We start from the raw sequence: 24,768 nt of genomic DNA on the forward strand, positions 1-24,768 counted from the left end.
TATTTCAAATGTTGGAAGTTGCAGGAGGAAATATTGCATTTTAAACATGATCCTGGCTTTGAGGCAGGGGATCTCTTGGCAATGACAGAAGAATGTTAGAAGAGCAGTGTTGGGTCAGATAAAAGGTCCATCAAGCCCAACGTCTTGCTCTCATGGTAGCCAACCAGAAGCTTATCGGAAACTTGCATGCAGGAGATGAGTGATTCCCAGCATATTGTAGAGGAAAAACATAGTCCTCTCCCTCCAAGAATTTGCCTGGGCTTTTTAAAATGCCATCCTAGTTGGAATTTTCCAACATCCTGTTTCATTGGATGGCCCCAGCTTCTAGTATTACAAGAGAGGAGCAGGGAATTTTGTCTCTATCTACTTTCTCCACCATGCATAATGAAGTGAGTCAGAAGGTTTCAGTGCACGTCTCATGGAGAAGATGCCTGATCTCCAGTTAGGGAACATAATGTTGCCTATTGCATGGCAGTGACGGTGGCAAAGGAAGCTTAGTTTGCTGCCACCACTGCATCCTTGAGTAACTGTCCAATAGAGCCTTAACTGGTGAAATCTGAAAGAGAATTAGGTCTGTCAGTGTATAGTGGTGCCTTGGCTATGAAACTCCATCCCTCCTGAAGTATAGATGGCTGTGTCAATGTCTTTCGAGCTGAATAAAACAAGCCTATTTTATTTTATTATTGTTGTTTACTGTTCTTGTCATTATATTAGGAAATGTGAAAATGCTTTTTTTAAACAAAGTTTTGAAAAAGTAACTTGTATTTGCCATAGCTCACTATCGCCATCTAGTGTCACATTTGTATAATGTACTTTACAAAACACTTTAAATGTGTTGTTTGCAACTGTATAGCTGAGTCCCGAGTCAGACCATTGGGTCCATTTAGCTCATTAGTGTCCACACAGACTGGCAATGGCTCCCCAGGATTACGGATAGGGATGTCCGCTTTACCTAGAGATGCCAGAGATTAAACTGGCAACTTCTGCAAAGCAGTGCTGAGCCACAGCCCTTCCCCATTTGTGATGTTTCAATGGAGTTTTATCATTTTCTGTACCTTGCCCTGTGGATTATATAATTGATGAAGGATGGAATATAACTGCAAATAATTGAGAAATAATAATGTTATAAAAAATTTAAGCACCTAAGTGTGTGTGTGTGTGAGAGTGTGTGTGCACGCGCGCGCGCTGTATATACGGTATATATGGAACAGCAGCCTTGCCTGAAGGCTTACAATGTATGCAATGCTAGTAGCCAATCATTCATTACACAGAATCATAGAGCTGGAGGTTTCTATTCCTTTTCAGCCTCTGGGCTTGGGCTTAAGCCACAAGTTTGCATTTTGAACGATTCTGCTTTTCTTTCTTCAGTTGATTACAGTAAGCTGTGTAATAGAGGGTGGAGGCCTTTGCTTGGTGTCCAAAGAAAGTGAGTAATAATTGACCTAATGTACAGAGCATATGAATAAACTATTCTTTTGGTTAATAAATTTATGCTTTACAGGGTGTGCTGGAGTTCACATCCCTCTCCCACCCCCACCCCATCTTCCAAAATTGCTTAAAATGCTCAGCTGCTCTATTAAATTTCTAATTCAACAAAAGAGTCAAATGCAAAGAATGCATGAGATAAAAACAGTTTGATTTGAATCCAATCACTGGGGAAAGGAACTGGTCTGTCTTGAAACAGCTGTTTAGAAAATTTGATCGAAATAACCGTCTCCCTGCATGGTAGTTCATATCAGGCCCCAAATTACAGAACACTTTACTTGGTGGAACTGACAAGAAGACTCTGCAGAGGTTCAGATTGTCCCCTAGATATACAAGGTGTTATGATTTGCTGTGAGGAGGGGAGCTGGTTTTTGTCTCCTTCTCAGCTGGCCTCTTGAGTAAATTCAGGACCTCTTCTCTACATAGTTATTAGAGCTGGCGTAGCTACAGAACATTTTCTCTGCCTGACATACTTTTATTTTAAAATAGCAAATCAGCTGTTCTCTAGGAATTCAAAGAAGTGACAAGGTGCATTGTATTGCACGTCTAAAACAAAATTTAATGCTGCTTAAAATCCAATTGCTGTTGACCAGCAGCTCAACAGAGGCCCGGCTGTTGCACCTGCTTGCTTCCTCTCTACCTTTACACACACACACACACACACACACACACACACACACACACACACACACCTGCAGGGAATAAGGAGCATACATCCAGGCAACAGAAAACCCAGCTTTCATTGCCCAGATGCTCACCTGAAGGATAGCTGTTGTGCCTGGCCTCTCCCTCTCAGCATAAAACACCTGCTGGCTGAGGTTGATGGAAGTTGAGACTCCAACAACATCTGAGGGGCCCTAGGCTCCCATCACTCATTATAAAAGCTGCTATGCATCTCTACACAGACCCCCCCAAAAAATGCATTGATGCAATTTTGTGTCAAGCTTACTGGGTTGGGGAATGCAAACAATAGTACTGTATTGAAGAGGCAATAAGAATATGGGCATGACTCTGTGCCCTAGTGAAGCACATGGGTATGCCACAAATGCACTCTTCCCACTGCCTCTGATATCTATGCAAGGGGTTGTTGACAACCTTATATTTTAGCCCGGCAGTCAAGAATATGTAACCCTCCAGATGTTGGACTCCAACTCCCATCAGCCCCGACCAGCATGATCCATGCTCAGGAATGATGAGAGTTGGAGTCTATCAGCATCTGGAGGGGTACAAGTTACTCTACCTCATTTTAGTCTGATATTTTTATCTTTCATTTCCCCCAGTGAGCTTAAGGAAGCGCACATGCTTTGCACTCCTCCAAATTAAAATTTGCAATGGCCCTGCAAGGTAGGATGTACTGAGAAAGAGTGACTGGCTGAAGGTGGGCTACATAGCTGAGCAGGTATGTGAACATAAGAGTTGAAATCTGCATTTTGCCCAGTAGGGCTGGCATGCGCCCGGTTTAAAAGAAAAACTTTAAAAATCAAAGAAAAGCCCCAAAACCTTTAGGAATATGGCAACCCCAAGGTAGAGGCAAATTTTGACTCAGTGACACTCTTTGGTTCTGTTGGGTTTTTTTGGGTGGGGGTACAACTGAAGCTTTGTTTATATTTGCAGGTAACCTTCAGAAAGCCATTTGTTCTAAAGGTAGTCTTCCCTTCTAACATGACACTGTTTTTGCATGAATGGGTTAACAACTTCTAAATGCATCACCACAAACAGTTACTTGGCTAATTTCTGATGAAGAACTAGATCAAGATACCGTACAACAGAACCCAACTTGGCTTAAAGTACAAGCAAAGCATTTAAATAAATCAAAAGTAACCATAGACGTTAAAACAATATATACAAGATAATAGTGACATTAGATAAAACAAGTCTGTTTGCATCCCATGATTCTGCACAAAACTTAGGAAAAGCATGTTGTTTGGAAATGATTGAAGAATTCTGTTTTCTGAGAATTATTTGCTTTAGTTAAGACACACTGAGAGTTCCTAGTTCTCTTGGCTATTGCTATAGGTTTCAAGGTGTGCGGGGAAAATGCTTTATGAATTTGGGGGAGAAGGAAGGCTGAGCAGAATTTGCTGCAGTCCTGGTTTCAAATGCTTTAAATAACTCATTGACTCTCCCATAATTAGCAGAAATGAAACAAATCAGCAAGTCTCTGCTATCTAGTTTGTAGAATGGATACAGACTGCACAATTCAGCTGCCCTTGGCACAGAATGAGGTTAATGGCCAGAAAATTTGGGGAGGTACTTTTATCAGTGTGGATGCATATTGGCCAAGTGTGTACACACACCTCTGGGTTGCTCTTCCCAGATAATCTCAGGTACCATTTGACAAGGCAAGTTATCTTCCTCTCATGCTGTAGCCATACTCCTGAGGCAGCTCGCACAAGGATGGTTTTAGTGTGCTGCACTGATGCTCACGGCTGTGCCTCAAGGCGCAATGGCAGGAACTGATGGCATGGCAGCATGACAAATGCAAAGGAGAAAATATGGCTGTGTAGACTAGAGACCAGGCAGCCTCACTCACTGTTGCAAATCAGCACTGGCTCAGGATGAAATTATTAGCCTGCAACATGAAATGACAGGCTACCAGCTTCAGCTCAGGCAAAATACATCTGGGGAGCTGCAGAGTAAGGCATGCGGCTGGTAGCCTCTAGTATTCCTTATAAAGTGTGCCTCCTACTGACTCAGAAGGAGCAGTAGTGGCATTAAGGACAATCTGGAAAACAACAAGTTTGTTTGCTTATTTATTTCAAGTTAAGACTTGAATAGGAGAAAAATGAAGACTGCATCTAGCTTGGAAACCATGCAACGTAATCTCTGGTGGCAGGGCAAGCTTTGTGGACACACTGCTATTGTCAAAAACAGATTGTTCGGTGAGTATGTAAGTAAAGAGTGTTGGAAAAGAGTGTTGGACAAATACTCTTTTCCAACAACACAAGAGACGACTCTACACATGGATATCACCAAATGGGCAGCATCGAAATCAGATTGATTATATTCTCTGCAGCCAAAGATGGAGAAGCTCTATACAGTCAGCAAAAACAAGACCTGGAGCTGACTGTAACTCAGATCATCAGCTTCTTATAGCAAAATTCCAGCTTAAACTGAAGAAAGTAGGAAAAACCACTGGGCCAGTAAGATACAATCTGAATCAAATCCCTTATGAATACACAGTAGAAGTGAGGAACAGGTTTAAGGATTTAGATTTGGTGGACAGAGTGCCTGAAGAACTATGGATGGAGGCTCGTAACATTATACAGGAGGCAGCAACGAAAACCATCCCAAGGAAAAGGAAATGCAAGAAAGCAAAATGGCTGTCCAACGAGGCCTTACAAATAGTGGAGGAGAGGAGGCAAGCAAAATGCAAGGGAGATAGGGAAAGATACAGGAAACTGAATGCAGATTTCCAAAAAACAGCAAGGAGAGACAAGAGGGTCTTCTTAAATGAGCAATGCAAAGAAATAGAGGAAAACAATAGAATGGGGAAAACCAGAGATCTGTTCAAGAAAATTGGAGATATGAAAGGAACATTTCGTACAAAGATTACCATAATCAAGGACAAAAGTGGTAAGGACCTAACAGAAGCAGAAGACATCAAGAAGAGGTGGCAGGAATACACTGAGGAATTATACCAGAAAGATATGGAGGTCTCGTACACCCCAGGTAGTGTGGTTGCTGACCTTGAGCCAGACATCTTGGAGAGTGAAGTCAAATGGGCCTTAGAAAGCACTGCTAATAACAAGGCCAGTGGAAGTGATGATATTCCAGCTGAACTATTTAAAATTTTAAAAGATGATGCTGTTAAGGTGCTACACCCAATATGCCAGCAAGTTTGGAAAACTCAGCAATGGCCAGAGGATTGGAGAAGATCAGTCTACATCCCAATTCCAAAGAAGGGCAGTGCCAAAGAATGTGCCAACTACCGCACAATTGCGCTCATTTCACACGCTAGCAAGGTTATGCTTAAAATTCTACAAGGCAGGCTTAGGCAGTATGTGGACCGAGAACTCCCAGAAGTGCAAGCTGGATTTCGAAGGGGCAGAGGAACCAGAGACCAAATAGCAAACATGCGCTGGATTATGGAGAAAGCTAGAGAGTTCCAGAAAAACGTCTACTTCTGCTTCATTGACTATGCAAAAGCCTTTGACTGTGTCGACCACAGCAAACGTTGGCAAGTTCTTAAAGAAATGGGAGTGCCTGATCACCTCATCTGTCTCCTGAGAAATCTCTATGTGGGACAAGAAGCTATGTGAGACATCACCTTGCCGACAAAGGTCCGTATAGTTAAAGCTATGGTTTTCCCAGTAGTGATGTATGGAAGTGAGAGCTGGACCATAAAGAAGGCTGTTCGCCGAAGAATTGATGCTTTTGAATTATGGTGCTGGAGGAGACTCTTGAGAGTCCCATGGACTGCAAGAAGATCAAACCTATCCATTCTTAAGGAAATCAGCCCTGAGTGCTCCCTGGAAGGACAGATCGTGAAGCTGAGGCTCCAATACTTCGGCCACCTCATGAGAAGAGAAGAATCCTTGGAAAAGACCCTGATGTTGGGAAAGATTGAGGGCACTAGGAGAAGGGGACGACAGAGGACAAGATGGTTGGACAGTGTTCTCGAAGCTACGAACATGAGTTTGACCAAACTGCGGGAGGCAGTGCAAGACAGGAGTGCCTGGCGTGCTATGGTCCATGGGGTCACGAAGAGTCGGACACGACTAAACGACTAAACAACAACAATGTAAGTAAAGAAGTGCAAGCCTGAGCAATATTTTGATGCCTGATATTACTTGCCATATCCTTTCTAGTGGCCCACTGATCTCTTCTTCAGCTGTAAATTGCTTTTTCTGCCCTTGAGTCCCAAAGCAAAATTGGCATGCAGCCTAATTTCTACATGTTTACTCAGAAGGAAGTCCCAATCAGCTGACTGAAACTTACTCGTTGATTGATACTTACTCCCTGGTGTGTTTGCAACCATAAGGTGCAATTTGACACACACCTACTTAAAAGTAAAGGCATTAAACTCAAATGCACTTAGTTCCAAGTAAGCATGCATAGGCCTGAATCTTTAGGGAGATACATACATTTTCACAGTGATTTTTTTTTAAGGGTTTCTGAAGCAAAACACTTTACTGTCTGTAACTGCTGCCATACTATAAAAGATCATTCAGGCGTTTTTATAAAACAAGAGGAAGTCCTTTTGCCTTGCATGAGATTGCTGAGGATGGGACTGACTGCAAGGTAAAAAGGCAAGATGAGGTCATTCTTTAAGTTGTAGCTGGGAGGGTTAGGGAGTTCCCAAAACCCAAGCCAGCAAAACACATGTCCAGCCAATACAGTAAGAAACTTGGTGCAGGCTTTTGAGACACAAACAACAAATAGCTAGACAATATAAACATTTGGTAGGCTGTTCTTAGGAGGTGGGAACTGATGTTCCCACCGAGCTGATGTTCCCATCCTTCTTAGCCGTTTTAATACCTTGGCACAAATATTCTTCTTCTTCCTTGCCATATGAACACAGCATTGCAACTTGGGCCAGCTGGGATCCAAAGTAATGCCCGTAAGGAGGGAGGGGGGTCAGAGAGGTGATTTAAAACCAAATCGTCTCTATCCCTAGAACTGTAGCTGAGTGCTAGTTCACAACAAGAGAATGAAGCCCCCAAATTTAGGGCGCTTTTGTGCCTGCACAGCAATTCAGGAGTTTCCAGACTCCTGTAGTGCAGGTTCCTCTCTCACTCCCTCTTGGTGGAGAGAATAAAAAACTTTCCTCGTGTGTAAGGTGAATTCTGCAGAAGACGAAATAAATCTGCCTTATGTAGTAAAATTTGATGGTTAGGGGTTTACTCTCTGAGAACTCAGTAAAATTTGTTCTAGAAAACACTTTCGCCAAATGCCGTCCCAACATACACCCAAAATTTTAACCAATAGTTAAACACTTTGCCTGTAAGGGTTTAACTATTGGTTAAAATGTTTGGGCATGTTGGAGCATCATTTCCATAAACTTAGGGGAGGGCCGCCTTTCCAAACATAAGTACAGTGAAATGAAAAAAAAATGTTTCCCTAATAAGAGTTCTTAACACTCTACTCTGAATAGCTGGACAAAGCAATCTTAAACACTGATCCGTGCTGCCAGGCAAGGGGGTTAGGATGGAGCAAAGGTTTCTCTTCACCTGCTCCACCAGCAGCAGAGGCTCCACCCACTAGTGGTTGTTGTCCATGGGGATGGGTAGAGCAGGACAACAGTAGGTGGCGTCAATGACAAGTGGCTTTGGAATGTGGCTCCACTGTTGTATTCAGTCTGACTTTTCTCTGGCCATAAGCTGCTCCCCAAATCAGGAATGAGCAACCAGTGAAAGTCCAGATGCTGCTCAACACAAACCCTGTCATTCCTGACTATTGTTCATGGTGGGTCAGGTAGCTGTGGGTTGCGAGTCCAAGAACATCTGGAAAGCCGCAACTTCCCTATCCCTTCATCTAAGTTCCCTAATGTTTGGATACCCAAAGATCTGAGTCTTATGTTCCCTCCTCAAGATTTCTCCAGAAGCATTCAATTCGTATTGTCTGTCTAACATATGCTTTTTCTTGGCAGCAGAACATGACTCATCGGCAGCACGCTGACTCAACAGACGCCAGATGCAGTTAAGAAAGAACACAAAATGTTCAGTATTGGGAGCACTTTGACAATCTAAGCATTAGATCATTTTCAGATGACTGAAGCTCTAGAAGTGACATGGTTTACCGATGTCACAAACCAACCCGGAAGTAACTGCAAGGGTGGTTGAGTTTTTTATCAATAGCGTCTCTTAAGAGTGGTGAATGGCAATATTTAGCGGGAAGAAACTCCAATGAAAATCCTCGTTATTACACATCTTTACATGGCTGTTTATTTGTATATATTTTAAATTTTTATATACAGATGTTTTATGGTGGCCTATGTTTGTAATGCCTAATAAAGCTTTGGCAAAGTAAAGAACCAGTTTTTGAAAACTTGCTGCTTAGAATTAACCATCTTTTCTGACACGCTTTCTGGAAATGAATAAACATTATTCACATCTTTGTGGTAAATATTTTGTCAACTGAGCTGATATTGACAGATTTCCACCAGTATGATTTAGGGTAGGCAAGCCTTGCTCCTGCTTAAAAATAATAATAATAATAATATATTTTTTCCCAATGTTTTCAAATATAACACTAAGGTTTCTTGTTAGTTTACAGCTCTTGGTTTCTCTAGAGGAGACAAACCATAGGCCCAGGTGGAGACAATACAGTATGTCAAATCATGGCTTAGCTTACAACAGTGCAGCAGTTGCAGGACTGCAGAAGGAGTGTGATTGCCACAGTCTCCTTGCCAGGAGCCTGCACAACCTCAGCATAGGTGCCAAGTTTTCCCTTTTCTCGCGAGGAAGCCTATTCAACATAAGGGAATTTCCCTTAAAAAAGGGAGAACTTGGCAGCTATGAACCTCAGCCTCCTCCAGGTCAAGAGCAGCAATGCCTGTGTTGGGAAGGTAGCTTCGTGGCTTCACCACACAACACATAGTACTACTGGTTTCAACCACATACTTCTCCCTTCTCCTTCTGAAAAGCACAGCCCAGATCAGGAACGGGATTGGAGGAAGAATCTACCATAATAAAATAAAATAGGAAGGAAATTCTATTAACCTACTTGATATCTCCTGCACACAACATGTCAAAACAAGTAAGTGATCTAGGAGTACACCACAATCACCACAAAGTTCTCATTGTTTTCCCCCGCAAATGAATTGATTTTTTTTGCTTTTTGATCATTCCAATTGACCCCTCTGCAGTCACAAGAATTCAGTTTCCTCTCTGGCAAAACCTTGCCTTGGTCAAACAGATGCTGAATTCTATACAAGACCCTACTCTTCTGCTCTTTAAACTGTGCATATTTATCTACATTCATGAAGTCTGGGTATTCCAAAAGGGAAGAAGCGGCAAGCGGAATGATGAAAACCTTTTAACCCAGCATTTCCAAATTCCAAGAGCAATCTGGAGGCCTGGATTGAAAGTTCTCTTCATAATTACACAAGAAATTGGCAGACTAGCATGGCTCATATCTCAGATATCTTGGGACAAATTCCATTGACACCCACATGATATCATGGTCATATTTGGCTATATGAATATGCAACGACTCAAGTTAAAATGCCTCCCACTATAACGTTAAATGTGGCATGCCAAATCCTTCTTTTCTACCCTTTCTGGACAAAGTTGCACTATTTAAGCAATCTTGAATTCTAATATGCAGGTTGACATAGTTCAATGTCAACCTAAGGTTTTGCAAGGACCCTGAAAAAATGTTAGATTTGGGCTTTCTAGCAGCTAAAGTTTAGCAAAGCTTCAAAACCCCAAGGATACATATTGTTGCTTTTATAAAACGTTTAGAAATATAATGTAAATGAGTGCAGAAATATGCATCGGGGTATTTGGGCTGTATGCAACTACATCCTACTCAGAGAATACCTGCTAAAATTATTGGATAATTAGTGTCTATCCTGAATATGGCTAGCATTGGATACAACTCTTTGCAATGACAGAGGTTAGAGATTTGAAAACTGAAGGGAACCCCCCCCCCCAACTGCCTAATTCTAAACCCATTTACTTATATGGAAGACCCAGTGAGATTAACTGATCTCCCTTCCAAGTAAAAGTGCTTAGGTTCACAGGCCAACAACAACTCTACTGAGAAACAAAAGCCACTGAGTTCAGTCAGGGATACTCCCAGCAGAGACAGACCCTGGTGGGGAGAACAAAAATGTAGTAATTTCCAATGCAGCTATTGCAGTAAAGTGATTTGTGGGGGTGGAGGGCGATACAGCTCTTTGACAAGGGTGCAAGGGACCAGGGGCGTAGCCAGGATGAAAATCAGGGGGGCAAGGGGCGGGGAGTAAGGGGCGGGGCCAAGGGGCGGGGGCGGGGCCACATCGGAGCAGCCCGAAATCGGGCTGCTCCAACTCCCTCTCCCCCTCCGCGATAGGAAGGGACGAGGGGGAGCCAGGATCAGCCCGAAATCGGGCTGCTCCGACTCCCTCCTCCCCCTCCGCGATAGGAAGGGACGAGGGGGAGCCAGGATCAGCCCGAAATCGGGCTGCTCCGATCCCCTCCTCCCCCTCTGCAATCGCTGGGGCAGGTGGAGGGAAAGCCCCAGAGCCGCGCAAAGCGGTTGCCTGGCTTTCCCTCCGCCCGCCCCACAGCCAGCCGGCTAGAAGGGACGTCTCCCTTCTCCCTTGCTGGCTGTGGGGCGGAGGGAGGGAAAGCCAGCCAAACGCTTTGCGCGGCTCTGGTGCTTTCCCGCCGCCCGCCCCACAGCCAGCCAGGGAGAAGGGAGACGGCACCGGGCGGGCAGTGGGGCAGGCTGGCCAGTGGCCCTGCTTCTAGGGGGGGCAATTGCCCCCTCCTGCCCCCCCTGCCTACGCCCATGCAAGGGACCCTGAGTATGCCTCTGATTCCCAGGTAACTGGATATAGAGTGACAGCCTGCATCTCCCCTTCAGAGATTTGTCAAGGAATCTTTACCTTTTATTGAAACAAAAGATCCAAAAGCAGATCTTCGCCTCCATATATATACATTCAATACGGATTCTGCATTCTCTGTTTAACAGTTTGCAATCAGATTGTTCTCTTATATCATCTACTTCGTTCCATATACCTTATTTAGGCCTCTTTCCCTACAGTCCTATTTCAGTGCCAAATAGAACAAGCAGACACAAAAGAAATACATGGAAGCAACTTGTTTCTTACAGAACTTCCAGAGATCAGCTGGAAGTGTGAACATATCTATTGCAAATGTTATTAATCATTGTTGAAAAGTCATTTCCTCCCTTTCAAACACACATACCCCATCATTGCAACTGCAAATTCAAGCTTAACACAACATGAATTATATTTCCCAACAGAAAAATCATGACCAAGCAGCATTTTCAAATTCAAGATCTGTTATTTCTGATACCCCAAAAGAGAAATAAATTATGAAGTGGATGCCAAAACTCCCGAATTTAGGTTTCCTCATAGACAATCAAATAGACAATTCAGAATTTAACCATTATTGCTTTTTTTTACTTCTCCAAATCTTTCTCTTGCCATCATTATTCTGACAATGAACCATGTCTACTTAAGGTTACAGTCCTAGATACCCAGAATGCACCAGGGAAAAGGAACATCTGCAGGCAAAGATCTTTTGATCACCAGGCAGAACAAACAGGTTTTAAACTGGAAACATTGACAGTTGAAATTAAAAAAGAAAAGAAAAATCAAACCCCACTGGGTGTCTGTACACTTATTCCCTGGATAGTCTATGATTTATCTAGCCTTATGTTCTTAGTGATTGTGTTTGGATGTCACAGTTAACCATGGTTTATCATTACAGGAATGAGTCTGGGTAAGCTTTGGGTTCACAAACTCTTCCTCCTTGCATGGAGGGGTTCATGTTGCATTGTCCAAACCCAGGCCAACTTTAAGCCATTGGTTATAAAGCTGGTTTATTTTGATAAGCCATGATTAACATTAACCACAGCTTAGGTGACCATAATGTTAAACTTTGGTTATGAAAGTTCCATTTGAATGAGCAGCAAAAGCTTTCAGACTCCTTCTCACAATCACAGCAAGAGGAGAGGGAAGGTTTGCCAAAGCTCATTCAAGTAATGGAAAACCATAGTTCACTATGGCATCCAAATGCAGTCAATGTCCTGATTTAGATTATCATCCCATGCTTCAATTGTCCAAACAAAGCCATTCTCTGTTCTGAAGGTGAATGTTTTGCTAATAACTTACTTAATTGAACTGATGTATTCAGAAATACTCTCAATTGTTTTACCTAGAAATATTCTATTTCTAAACAGAGAAATTAGCAACTATCTGTGAAGTTAACAATCAGTGTGCATTAACTATCTGTGAAGTCATGAAATACTACTGTGAAAGCTTGATATTTTAGAACCTCTCTCACAAAAATATGAAGCCATTTACACTATACTAGTGTGGCCATTTTGTTCAGGTATCTTAACAGCTATGCTAGATAAAAGCTTAAGTCTTTTATTTACAATGGTACCTCGGTTTACGAACTTAATCCATTCTGGAAGTCCTTTCTTAAACTGAAACCGTTCTTAAATCAAGGTGCGCTTTCCCTAATGAGGCCTCCTGCAACCGGTGCCCTTCCACCATTCGGCTTCCATTCTTAGACCGAGGTAAAGTTTGCAAACCGGGACACTACTTCCAGTTTTGCTGAGTTCTTAAACCGAATGGTTCGTAAACAGGGCAGTTCTTAAACTGAGGTACCACTGTATATTGAAGTCCAGGAAAGAAATGTATGTCTTCGTCATCAAATGTACTGCTTAGAAGACACTTCCAAAAAGGGTTTTCTTGCAGGAGGGGGATGCCAGTAATTATAGGTTATAATACTAGTTTAAATGCAACAAAAGTTTTCGGGAAATGACTTGTACTTTTATCTACACTTTGTTGTTTGCTTTCCATACCACTCTCAGGGTGCATAGTCTTTTCAACAAATTATACCAGTTATATAAGAACACAGTAGTAAAGTTGCATTGCTTCAATATTGCCCAATTTGTATTTTTGCCAAAGTTCTTCGGACGTTATATTTTTTAATGAGGGCTGCAGACTTTAGTAGATTTAACTGGTAGGATATGCAAATACATATTCAAATCAGTCAAATAAAATGCAATGAGACATCCAGCAGGGTTTGGCAACCCTGATTTTTATCCTTTGCATTTGCTAGACTCACAGGGTGATCAAAATTCTGAAATATATATCCTGCTGCAGAGAAAGAGAGCTGAACAGGACCGACACAGTGAAGGAAAGCCAGACATTGTTTGCACATGCAGTACGTACACGAGGGAGGTACATGCTACAATCTTAATATTTGAAGTGACTGGAGTCCAAGCTTGCTGTCGTCTGACTCAAAAGGAAACTCTGGGTGGGAGCATGATTCTGTCTGTACTTTCCACTGCATTTAGAAACAGAAATGCAGTATAGGAATCACCAAAGGTCTGAACCTGTGGAGAGCCACTGTCACTCAGTGATAGATAATGCTAAGCTCAACAGACCAAAGGTCTGCCTTGGTATGAATCAGCTTCCTATGTATGTACCTATAACAACTCCCAAATGTTACTGGAAATGCCTTAATACTCTGACTCTCATTACAGTTTACATCCCTGTGTGGAGCTTCAGTTTGTAATGTAATTTCTTCTACAGTTTGATAGGAGTAGATGGCCCTTGAAGTCTCTTCCAACTCCGCAGTTTTCAATGTATCAGAATTAAATCAGCCTTGCGTGTCAGGGTACCAAGACATCCCCCCAATAACTCACACTTCACACAGGAATTAAGTTTAAGGTTTTTGGCATTATTTTGGCCACAACTTTATTTAAATACAACTAATGTGAGTGGTTGCTTAGGCATTAGTTCAGGCATCTCCAAACTTCAGCCGTCCAGATGTTTTGGACTACAATTCCCATCTTCCCCGACCACTGATCCTGTTAGCTAAGGATCATGGGAGTTGTAGGCCAAAACATCTGGAGGGCCGCAGTTTGGGGGTGCCTGCATTAGTTCCATCAATCTGTCATCTGCCTGGGACAGAACTGAGTTCCCTAGCGGAAGTCATTAGAGGTGAGCACCCCCTGAGAGAGGGCGGAGTAGGGTGTCACGCCCTTCACCTCGCCCCAGGTGCTCCCCGAGGCTCTTGCGTGGCCCTAGTCCCCACCGGGGGTACAGACAAAGCATGTCGAGCCCAAGGATTCCTTTAACGGAATACCCCTAGCAGCAATTTTGAGGGGTAGGCCCAGCCAAATCCTTACCCCTCCCCCATCCAATTTGAACCAATGCCTAACCGCCAACCTTACAAGTTGTGACGATTTGCTACGCAGTAGGCAAAAACCACATGGCACCAGCCAATCAGCCAAGTGGACAAAATTCCTACCAGGACCCTGCCCCCAAAAGCAGACGATCCCATGACAGATATAGCAATGTCAAGCGCAAGAGGCCCCCTAAAAAGAGGGAGGGTGAGCGGGAGATCCGTTGCACACAGCAAAAGTGAAAGTGCAAGCTGTGTGCCTGAACACTTAAAGCAGGGGTCCCCAGACTTACCGGCGTTTGGGCCGGTTCCCACCGCGCCGATTGCGCGGCGGGCCGGAGGCAGGGGAGCGCGCGTCTGTGCGGGCTTGCGGGCGGGGGAGTGCGCGCCCGTGCGCATGCGCATGGGCGCTTACTGGCGCGGCGGCGCGCTTCCCGGGTGGAAAAAGCGCCGAAAATCCATTGTGCGCATTCGCGTGGGCCTCCCCCGACCCGGAAGTGCACCAGAAATGACTTCTTCCGGGTCGGGAGAGGCCCATACGCATGCGCAGAAAGGATTTTCGGCACTTTTTTCCCAACCCGGAAGTCTGGCTCAAGTGCACCCCGTCATTTTAATGCTGGGTTTAAACAACAAACATGGGGTGCACGGAAATGTTCAAACTTTGTAAGTATACGGACAACTCTGCTCAGAGCCAAACGCATGAGACCTCTCTCTGCTGCTTTCCTCTCTGTGGCTGAATACAGTATAAACAGTCCTTCCACTGCTCCTAACATTTGGCTGCTCTCTGTAACCACCTATTTTTCCTGTGTGGAAGAGTTAACCGTAATGCTGGATCCAATCCTACGCTGGCTTGCAACCGTTTGCATTCAAACTGCTCTCTGTAGCTACTGGAGGTTCTCCCAGGCTTAGACTTGAACAGAGCCTACATACATATGAGAGAGAAAGGTGGACTTGCTTGACTGAGTATATAATAGTCTGCTTTATAAGTAACCCATCATATGAATTTTCCAGACACCAAGTTAGCCCATTTGTTCAAATTAAAACATATGTTATCTGCAAAAGTACAAAAACAGCCAACCGACAACTACAGCTAAACATTTGCATCTGAAGAAGTGTGCATGCACATGAAAGCTCATACCAATGACAAACTTAGTTGGTCTCTAAGGTGCTACTGGAAGGATTTTTATTTTATTTTTTTGTTTCGATTACAGCTAAACACAGGCACCCCCAAACTTCGGCCCTCCAGATGTTTTGGACTACAATTCCCATCATCCCTGACCACTGGTCCTGTTAGCTAGAGATCATGGGAGTTGTAGGCCAAAACATCTGGAGGGCCGCAGTTTGGGGATGCCTGGCTAAACAGCTATTGCTGTCATCTCTCTCCAGAATGCTATTAAGCTTGATTTAATTTCCTTGAACGACTTCAGGCACAGCAGATAAGTAGGGCTGTGTTCTCATCTGGAAACAGCTGTGTGTGTTGCTATGGCTACCCAAGCAAAAAAAAAAAGTTCACAAAACTGATAACAAACTCATGCAAGTTTTACAGAAGAAGAACTCTGCAAAGCTAGTCAAAACAAAGCACGAGAGTTGAGGCAGGATATCTTATAACTCTGATACTTAAGTGTAGCTACAATTGCCAAAACATTGCCCAAGACCTTCTGTGTATATTAAACAGAAAGCTAAAATGTACGTGATTGCATTCATTTTACTGGCCAGCTTTTACAGCTAAAAGCGAAAAATGAAACAAAATGAACTCCCAAGTTTCATTTGCCTTTCATCCTCTTCCCCATCTTTAAATAAAAAGTATGCAGACCTCCAAGACATCTAAATTCCAGGAAGGGTGGCCAAAATCCAGTGCTAAAAGTCTACATATAGCACTGAACCTCTAAAGTCCTGCACCTCAAATTCTGTACAGGTTCAAAGTGAGTCACCCCTTCACCAACATCATAGTCGTTGATAAAACCTCACACACATACCGAACCACACAATACTGTGGAAACAATGGCACAACCATTGCTGTGTCCTAAGTACACCAGTGGCTTGTCCACATAAGAGGAAGTGTTGCGCCATCTTCTTCCTGACAATAGGAAGTTAAGCTGCATATCTCTTGCTGAGATGGAGTTATAATGATAGATAACAAATGCTGCACTTGTTGAATTTCTGCCTCTCGGGCAGCTGCTTAAAAGCACAGAAGCTTCATCAGAGAGGGGGAAACGGCAGCCTGACTGTGAGGCGAAAGGGGGAAACGTGGTTGCTTAGCAATCATGGAACAGGCCTTTGCGCCAAGAAGCAATATAGAAGTAGGGATAACGTCCACACATTGCAAAAGAAAAAAGCTGGAAAATATACCAAAAGGATCCTATGGGAGTAAGGAACACAGACTGCACCTCCTCATTGGCCTCTTCTAAGATTTAAAATGATTGGTCTGTGTGGATTATAGTGACAGAGTAGGTAAGGACACGCTATCCTGGAACTGCAATAAGAGGAAGTACAATAACACAAATTTATTTATTTCCCCGCTTTGTTTTAACATCCAAAGCTGCCCTGAATCCTGTTGGTTATAAGGAGCTATTTCCTCACTCCATCACCTGTCACAGTTTCATTTGCCTTCTTTAATCAGATTTTCGTGTATTTTAAATTAAAAAAAAAGTATTCCAGAAACATATTGTTCTTTCATCTTAATTCATCACACTCGGCAAACAATAAAACAAACAAACCCAGAAGCTTAACTCATACACAACACATCAAAGTCCGGTCTTTTCTAATGGGGGTGTGTGTGGAATATGGAAATCCCACCTACCTCTTTCACACTGAGGTCCAGTAAAGCCATAAGTGCAGGCACATCTGTTTGGTGCGACACATCTCCCTCCATTAAGGCACCCACTTTCGCAGACAGCTGTAAGTGAAACGAGCAACAGAGTTATTTGAATGCTCCCATGTTTCCATGACGGGCAACCATTTGTGGCTTTACCCAGGCATGTGGCTTCTCTCACTCCAGACAAACCACACACTGTAACCAAGGTTTGGTCCTGGGTTTACAGCTCATGGCCTGTTTGGAGAAGACAAGCTATGAGCCTGGGTTCAGGCAGCAGCATAGATTGGCTCAAAGCACCCTAGCAGCAGCAGATCTCAGAGAGAAGTTCAGGGGCTGTGAATTTTCTCTCTGGAGGCCTCCACACTTTCACACTAACCCATAGTTTGGTTTAGTGTTACGTGAGAACCAGCTCTGTGGTTTCGAGAGTGTTTTGATAATTGTTCTATCTTTGTATTGTATTTTGGCTACTTTGCTAACTACTCTCCTCCAGGAGGAAGCATCGTTTCAAAACTGCAAATAAAATCAAATAAAATAATAATGGAAATATTAAGGTTTTGTGTAGAAGTGTAGAAGCACCCAACCAAACCAACTGTGTAAGAAATTACTATTTGGGTCTTTGTCCTCAAGCAGTACCTACATCTGAGTCCAAGCAATGGTAGCTTCCCAGGGTGGAAGAGGTCACCTGACATGAAAATACCCTTACTTAACTAAACAACAAAAAGACAAAAACTTTCTATTCCCCCCCCCTTCTTTTTCTCTAGGAAACCTCGCACACATTTGCCCAACTGAATTACAGGCCTCTTTCTAAGAACATGATTTGCAGTTAAACACATTATTACAAATCCACATTGCTTGGCAAAACCACTTGTTGGAATATGGATGGCCTGGGACTCTGACAGTCTTACTCATTTTGACCAGCAAGTAAGCCTTTGCTGGTGAATGCCAAACTCTATGAACTACTTATCAAATGCAGTCATGTATTTCAAAACAGCCAAACATCAAGCTCAGCTATGACTATTTGAAAAGCCCAAGATTTAGCATATGTAATCCAATTCCCTGATATGTCACAATTTCAACAGAGCAAGATATGGGCACAATCCGGCCATTTCTGCGCATGGAAAGGAGTTCCTAATGGAATGCATTATAAGTCTATCCTTTCAATCCCTTTGCCAGCCTTGCACCAGTGCACCACAGTTCACAATTTCTGGTCAACCAAGGGTCTCCTAGACCTCACTTACCTGCCTCTAGTGCCTGTTACTCCCCAGGCAACACATATAACATTTGCTTCTGCTGGGAGCAGCATGGATGCATGTAAATGAGACGTGGGAAGACCGCATCTTACCTGGAAAGGCTGAGTGCATTTCAGTGTACCCAGTCATGCAGCAGTACAACCAGCATGAAGCCAGCATGGCATGTGGGTGAACATTAGAATACATTCTGATAGGAGCCACCTTGCTGTCTGCTCCACATTTGCAAAGGGGCCAGATAGCACTCACAGCTGAAGTTCTAACTAATCAGATCCTACATGCATAAAACCTTTCAAGTCTTTGATAATTCTAAGAACGCAAGAACTGTTTTAAGCAACGCGGTTGATGTGCTGTGAGTTACAGTATGTTGTTTTAATTGTGATGTGGAAAATGGAAATTAATAAAAATATTTTTTTAAAAAAATGCATAGAACTGCAACATCAGGCAATATCCAATTATTATGAATTTGTCTGATGCTTACTTTAATTGTTCTAGTCAGAAAGAATTCTCCTGGCATCTATTGCAAAGTCACGTGCTAGCTTGAAAAATTCCACAGCAGTTAACCAGCAGCCCAGAATTTGTTGATTACAATGGATTTGTTAGTCTTCTTGTGGCTGAGCTCTACGTTTTAACCAGTGCAGAGTCAAATGTCAGATGAAAATTTTTAGCTCAAAAACTGGGCCACATCCCTCAGTTTCACAACAGAAGTCTCAACAAAAAAGACCACTTCCCAGTGACTGTCATTGTTACTCCTTCCCTAAAGAAAACTGGAAACAACGCTGCATAATAACATTGTGCCTGTTGCCTGATTACTTGGCAGCTTCCAGCTGGTGGCTTCCGATAAGAACTTGTTCCTGCAACCACTGGTGCTGGCAAACCCAACCCCCAACCCCCATTTCACCCACAATTTATCCATTTCTCCTCTGCCTCCAAAAGCCACTAAAATGCATCCCGTATCACTTAGCACAGTGTTCCTCAACCTTGGGCCTCCAGCTGTTTTGGGACTACAACTCCCATCATCCTGAGCTAGCAGGACCAGTGGCTGGGGATGATGGGAGTTGTAGTCCCAAAACAGCTGGAGGCCCAAGGTTGAGGAACACTGACTTAGCACACATAGGACAGCACCCCTAGCTAAATGTTAATTACATTTACTTACGCTGCCCACAATGTGTTCCTGTGTATCCTTTCTGACAGAGACAATGGTCATCACTGCATGTACCTCCATTCATACACCTGATGTTGCAATGTTGCACTGGAAAGGAAAGACAATTACTTAACTGTGCAGTCTAGAGAAACTTAAACAGCAGATGGCAACCATTTTAAATGTTTAATTCTGAGAAGTGCTGACCACAACGACCATCAAATAGAAATGCAGAATGCCTCATTGTATTTCATGGCTTTTTGAGGACCTACTCACCATGGGGAAACCCCATGGCAGAACAGCAGAAAAGAAAAGACTCGGAAAATGGGGGTGATTGGAAGAATGTGCAGCCAAGCTCTCTGAAATCAAAGGAGCACAGCAAGTATCAAGAAAGTCCTTGAGTACAGTGCTCTTCCGCCTTGGGACCACATTTATTGTTGGGCTACAATTCCCTTCATCCCAAGCTGACCTGGTGCAAAAAGAGCTTTTAAGTTCTCTGCCTTGGAAGGAGGGCAAGGCCCCCTCAACACGCTGGTTTGGGGCTGCCTCTGTGAGACCCCCATGGGGCTGTTCATGTTTCCATAAGGTCCCACAACAGCTTCCCTACTAATCTTCCAGAGCCAGCACATCAAGAATGCCTTGCTGGCAAGACAGACAGAGAGCTTTAAAGTTCTTTTTGCAATGGTTTTTGGAAGGCTAAGGATGCTCATGCAACATATCTCATGGGAGCTCGGACAGACCTGCAAGATCTTGTGAGAGCACCCCAAAGCTTTCACTCCACCTTGCTTGCATTTAACTTGCAAAATTTCAACCAGCTGGTCTTCAGTTGTGTGTGGTTGAAATCACACAAGTTAAATGTGCATAAGATGTGATTGTTTGCTACATTTTAAAACATTGTGACATCAACTTTATACTCTGACTCTATGGAAAACTGTTGAAACAATTGGCTACTTTCAACTATTGAAATCAATGGACTTGATCAACTTAAATTAATTTATTTCAGTTTGTCTGCTCCGAATATGACAGATAGGACACCTTCCAATGCTATTATTTTCCAACCAAAGTGAAGGGGCACAATTTAGAGATTAAAAACGAGCAATTGTATTTGCTGACTTCCATAGAGGAATCGCCCAGCTCTCTACCACTTAAATCATTGAGGTTTGGAGCCAAACTATATATGATGCTAAATGTGTCTTTGCATGTAAAGGTTTTTCTGAAATTGCTGTCAGTGGAGGGATTCTTCTCAACATAAATAGCAGCTTTGAGGGAGCATTTTTCTGTCACAACCACAGCAAGTGAGGAAAGGGTTAAATTGCCTACCCACCTGTCTGCCTCAGTGGCAATAATTTGAGGCCATCCCAGTGGCTGCTATTTAGGATTTAGGAAAACAAAACCTGCATGCTAGATGCAAAGACTCATATAAAGTCACATCTAGTTCAAAAGGACTTAACTTCAGCTAGATTCTCTGCAAGGCATCTGCAAATCTGCAGCCCACTTTAATTGGTGGAGCCTTATTTACACCCTCCTAAGTAGGTCTGAAAAAGGTGGGTAGTGGTTTCAAAATGTATGGTCGGACTTATAAAACCTTAGGAAAACAGAAGGGATTAGAAAACACATAGGAAATGATATCATCTGTCAGGCGGAGTTAGGAACTTAAACCACAAACTGATTTCAATTAGAGTAAAGCAAGCCAAAAGCTAACTTCCATTCCCACATTTATTACCAAAGGCATTTAAATGCTTTGAGATAATAAGTTTAACGGTAGCTTAAGTGCATTTTTTTTAACCTTACTTTTTTTTTCAAGCTACAGGCTGAGAATATTTCTTCATCTTAAGTCTTATACGCAACTCTGCAATGAGGGACTGCGGGTGAGAGATTGCCCTATTCTGCCTTAATTCATTTTCCAAAGGAAATTATTTTTCATGCAGTCTTAATTATCTGGCAGACTAGGAATGCAAATAATCATTTTTATTGGAATTGTTTTTAAGGCCTGAGTGGGGGTTCATGGACACACCAGTGTTGAAGAAGCTTTTTACAGCTTTGCGGGTTTTTTTGGTTTTTTTTTACATTGTGGCAGTGGGAGGGAAGCTAGGGTTCCCCCCTCGGGCCTCTTTTTCAGGCCCCTGGGACTCTGCCCAGGCCACACAAACCTCCCCCAGCCACGTCCCCTTCACCCAAGCAACTTCCCCCCACCCAGCTTTGTTTCAAACTCTCCTTGAGTGGTTTTGCTTCCTTCATTGGCACACTGCATTTCCAGGCCAGCTGTGGAGGAGGAAGTTCCTCTTCCTCCCTGGCCAGCATGGAAACCAGGCAGTCTGGAAGAGGAGTGATGGCAACCCTTCCTCTGCCAGCCCATTCACTCACCCACATGGAATTCTTTGAACCCACCTGCCTGGAATTCATGCCACCTTTGATGTTACAAACAAGGCTGCATGAACAGATCTAAACTAGGTCCAACAATCATATTTGTATCCAACAATGGTATGGATGATAACTGTTTACATAACTAAAAGCAAAAAAAAAAAAAGTGGGTGCAATGGAATTGATGTGAGTATTCTGCACTCACCCATCTGTACGGAAATTTGGGCAATTCTTCAACAGCAATACATTGCGTTTGCTGTCAAAACTTCTTGCAACCCAATCTAATGCATGCCTATTCAGAAGTAAGTCCCATTGTTTTCAAGTGTGCTTAGAACTGTGTCCTTAAAAATCTAAAGGCAGCTGAGAGTGGTTCCCTGGTTCTCAAATGCCTTGTTACTAAAACGCCTCGGTTCCCAAACACTGAAAACCCAGAAGTAAGTGTTCCGGTTTGTGAACGTTTTTTTGGAAGCCGAACATCCAATGCAGCTGTCGGCTATTGTTTCCAAGGCGCCTGCACCATTGAGAAGCCTCACCTTGGTTTTCGAACATTTCGGAAGTCAAACGGACTTCCGGAATGGATTAAATTCAAGAACCAAGGTACCACTGTATTTTGCACTTTTGTTTTTGCTATATTGCGTTTTTGTTTTTGAGGCTTTTTTGGTTAATTTGTTTTTGTGACTGTATGGAACCCAGTTCAGCTACTGATTGATTGACTGTGTGACTATCATCAGTAAAGGTAAGAATTTTTTTTTAATGTTATCATCTACAATACTGTCTTCTTTATTTTATAGTACAGTACATTGATTATTGCTTTCATTTTATGGATCAGTGGTCTTATTAGATAGTAAAATTCATGTTAAATTGCTCTTTTAGGGGTTGTTTTTGAAAGTCTGGAACGGATTAATAGTTTTGCATTACTTTCTATGGGAAAGCACACCTTGGTTTTGGAATGCTTTGGTTTGGGAACAGACTTCCGGAACGGATTAAGTTTGAGAACCAAGGTACCACTGTATTTGCAAATGAAGGCATCAATTGGTCAGAATGTTCAGGTGTGAATAAGATGGCTTCAGAAGGCTTTAAATGGAAAGTGGATAAATTCACTGACGGCAGGTCTGTAAATAGGTAATGGCAGCTGCTAAATGGATCACTGAGGGGCAGAGGCAGTATACCTCTGAATACGAGCTGTTGGGAGCAACTACAGAGGTGAGTAGGTAAAAAGGTAAAGGACCCCTGGACAGTTAAGTCCAGTCAAAGGTGACTATGGGGTAACGGCGCTCATCTCACTTTCAGGCCAAGGGAGCCGGCATTTGTCCACAAACAGCTTTCCGGGTCATGTGGCCAGCATGACGAAACCGCTTCTGGTGCAATGGGACACCACGATGGAAACCAGAGTACATAGAAACACCGTTTACCTTCCCGCCACAGCAGTGCCTATTTATGTACTTGCACTGGTGCTTTCGAACTGCTAGGTTGGCAGGAGCTCGGACAGAGCAAAGGGAGCTCACCGCATCGCAGGGATTCGAACCACCGACCTATTGCCTTCATGTCCTGGTTGTGGTCTTCCTGGAAATGTTTAATTAGCCACTGCTGAAAACAGGATACTAGAATAGATGGACCTTTGGCCTGATCTAGCAGGGTTCTTCTAACTTTCAAGAGAGCATGCCTCCACAATCTCTTTGAAATTCTTCAGGAAGAACCAAATTGCCAGAAAACATCTGTGAGGTCTAAGGATAAATGCAGAGGAGGATCCGGAATGCTTTAAGGCATCCAAAGCTGTCTTTGCCAGCCATGTCTCAGTGTTGAGATTCAAGCAAAGAACAGATGTGAAGTTTTAAGCATCTTGGGCTGTTGCTTAGTTTAAGGAGCAGGGTGGTATTTCTACTACGTTTTATTTATCAATGAATCTTTGGAGAGGTCTGTGATTGAATAACAAAGTAAAAGAAATGCTTCATTCTGCTGGAAGCATTCATACATGAGGCTGTTCTGACAATTACAAGAATGGAGCAAATGATATTTCAGAGGGCTTGCACTTACAAGTTTCAGTCTAGTCACTCTTGAGAGGAAAGCATTATCATGAACCCCCAAGGAGATGTTCTGGATAGACTGATCAGATCAAGAAGCTGAGTGGGAGGAGTTTGGGGGGCTGGAATCAGATGATCCCTAAGCGGGCCCTATTGGGCTGGTCCTCATCTGATCTCCAGGAAGTATCAGAGTTGTCTGGGGAGGCAGGAGCCCAGGGGGCAGGTCAGTCATTGCATCAATGTCTTAGTCATGCATAACATCTGTTGCGCCTTCACCCAGGTGATATGCAATAACAATGTAAGGCAGTAACATTGGAAGGGTGAGCTCAGTGCAGTGTGGGAATAAAAAAGGCTAGGCAGGAGGAAAGTATATGAACACTCCTCTCCAAGAGCTCACACGTTTGCACGGTCCCAGCAAGCAACAGTTTGGCCTACAGCGCTGTGCAAACCATGCCAGTATTGCAGTTCATTACATCTTGAGAAATTTTTGGAATCGTGGTTTTATTCAAGGACACAGTGAGCTCTAATCTCAGCTTTTGTTGGAGAACTATCAAAACTAGTTGCCAGATTAAAAAAGAAAAGAAAATGCTGCTAGTACCCCCAAAACAATTAAAGGGCTTTAAAGGGTTTCCTGGTTTTCATTTTTGCTGGTGGACATCTCACAACGGGTAGGAGCATTGCATAGGCCCATCTAATATGCCTTGCAAATGAATAAATGAATAGAACAAGTAGCCTACACAATGTCTGAAACAAAAGAGGCTACCTTATAGTGAGTCAGATCATTGTTCCATCTTACTCAGGTTTCCCTTCACTGACTGGCAGTGGCTCTCTGGAATTTCAGGAAAAGGTATCTCCTAGCTCTACCTAGAGATCCCAG

General features: G+C 43.1%; 1 protein-coding gene across 2 annotated transcripts in view; it reads right to left on the minus strand.

Moving 5' to 3' along the window:
- FBN1 (fibrillin 1) overlaps positions 1-24,768 on the minus strand; it is a 219,582-nt gene that overhangs the window by 164,113 nt on the left and 30,701 nt on the right. For both annotated transcript variants that reach the window (XM_035132327.2, XM_035132328.2), the window contains exons 5-6: positions 19,525-19,620; positions 17,107-17,202 (exon numbers count right to left, since the gene is read on the minus strand). In XM_035132327.2, the coding sequence (XP_034988218.2) occupies positions 17,107-17,202; positions 19,525-19,620 (192 nt within the window). The remainder of the gene's footprint in view (positions 1-17,106; positions 17,203-19,524; positions 19,621-24,768) is intronic.

This window comes from Zootoca vivipara, chromosome 14 (genome assembly GCF_963506605.1).
Source record: "Zootoca vivipara chromosome 14, rZooViv1.1, whole genome shotgun sequence".
In the NCBI taxonomy this organism is placed as follows: domain Eukaryota; kingdom Metazoa; phylum Chordata; class Lepidosauria; order Squamata; family Lacertidae; genus Zootoca; species Zootoca vivipara.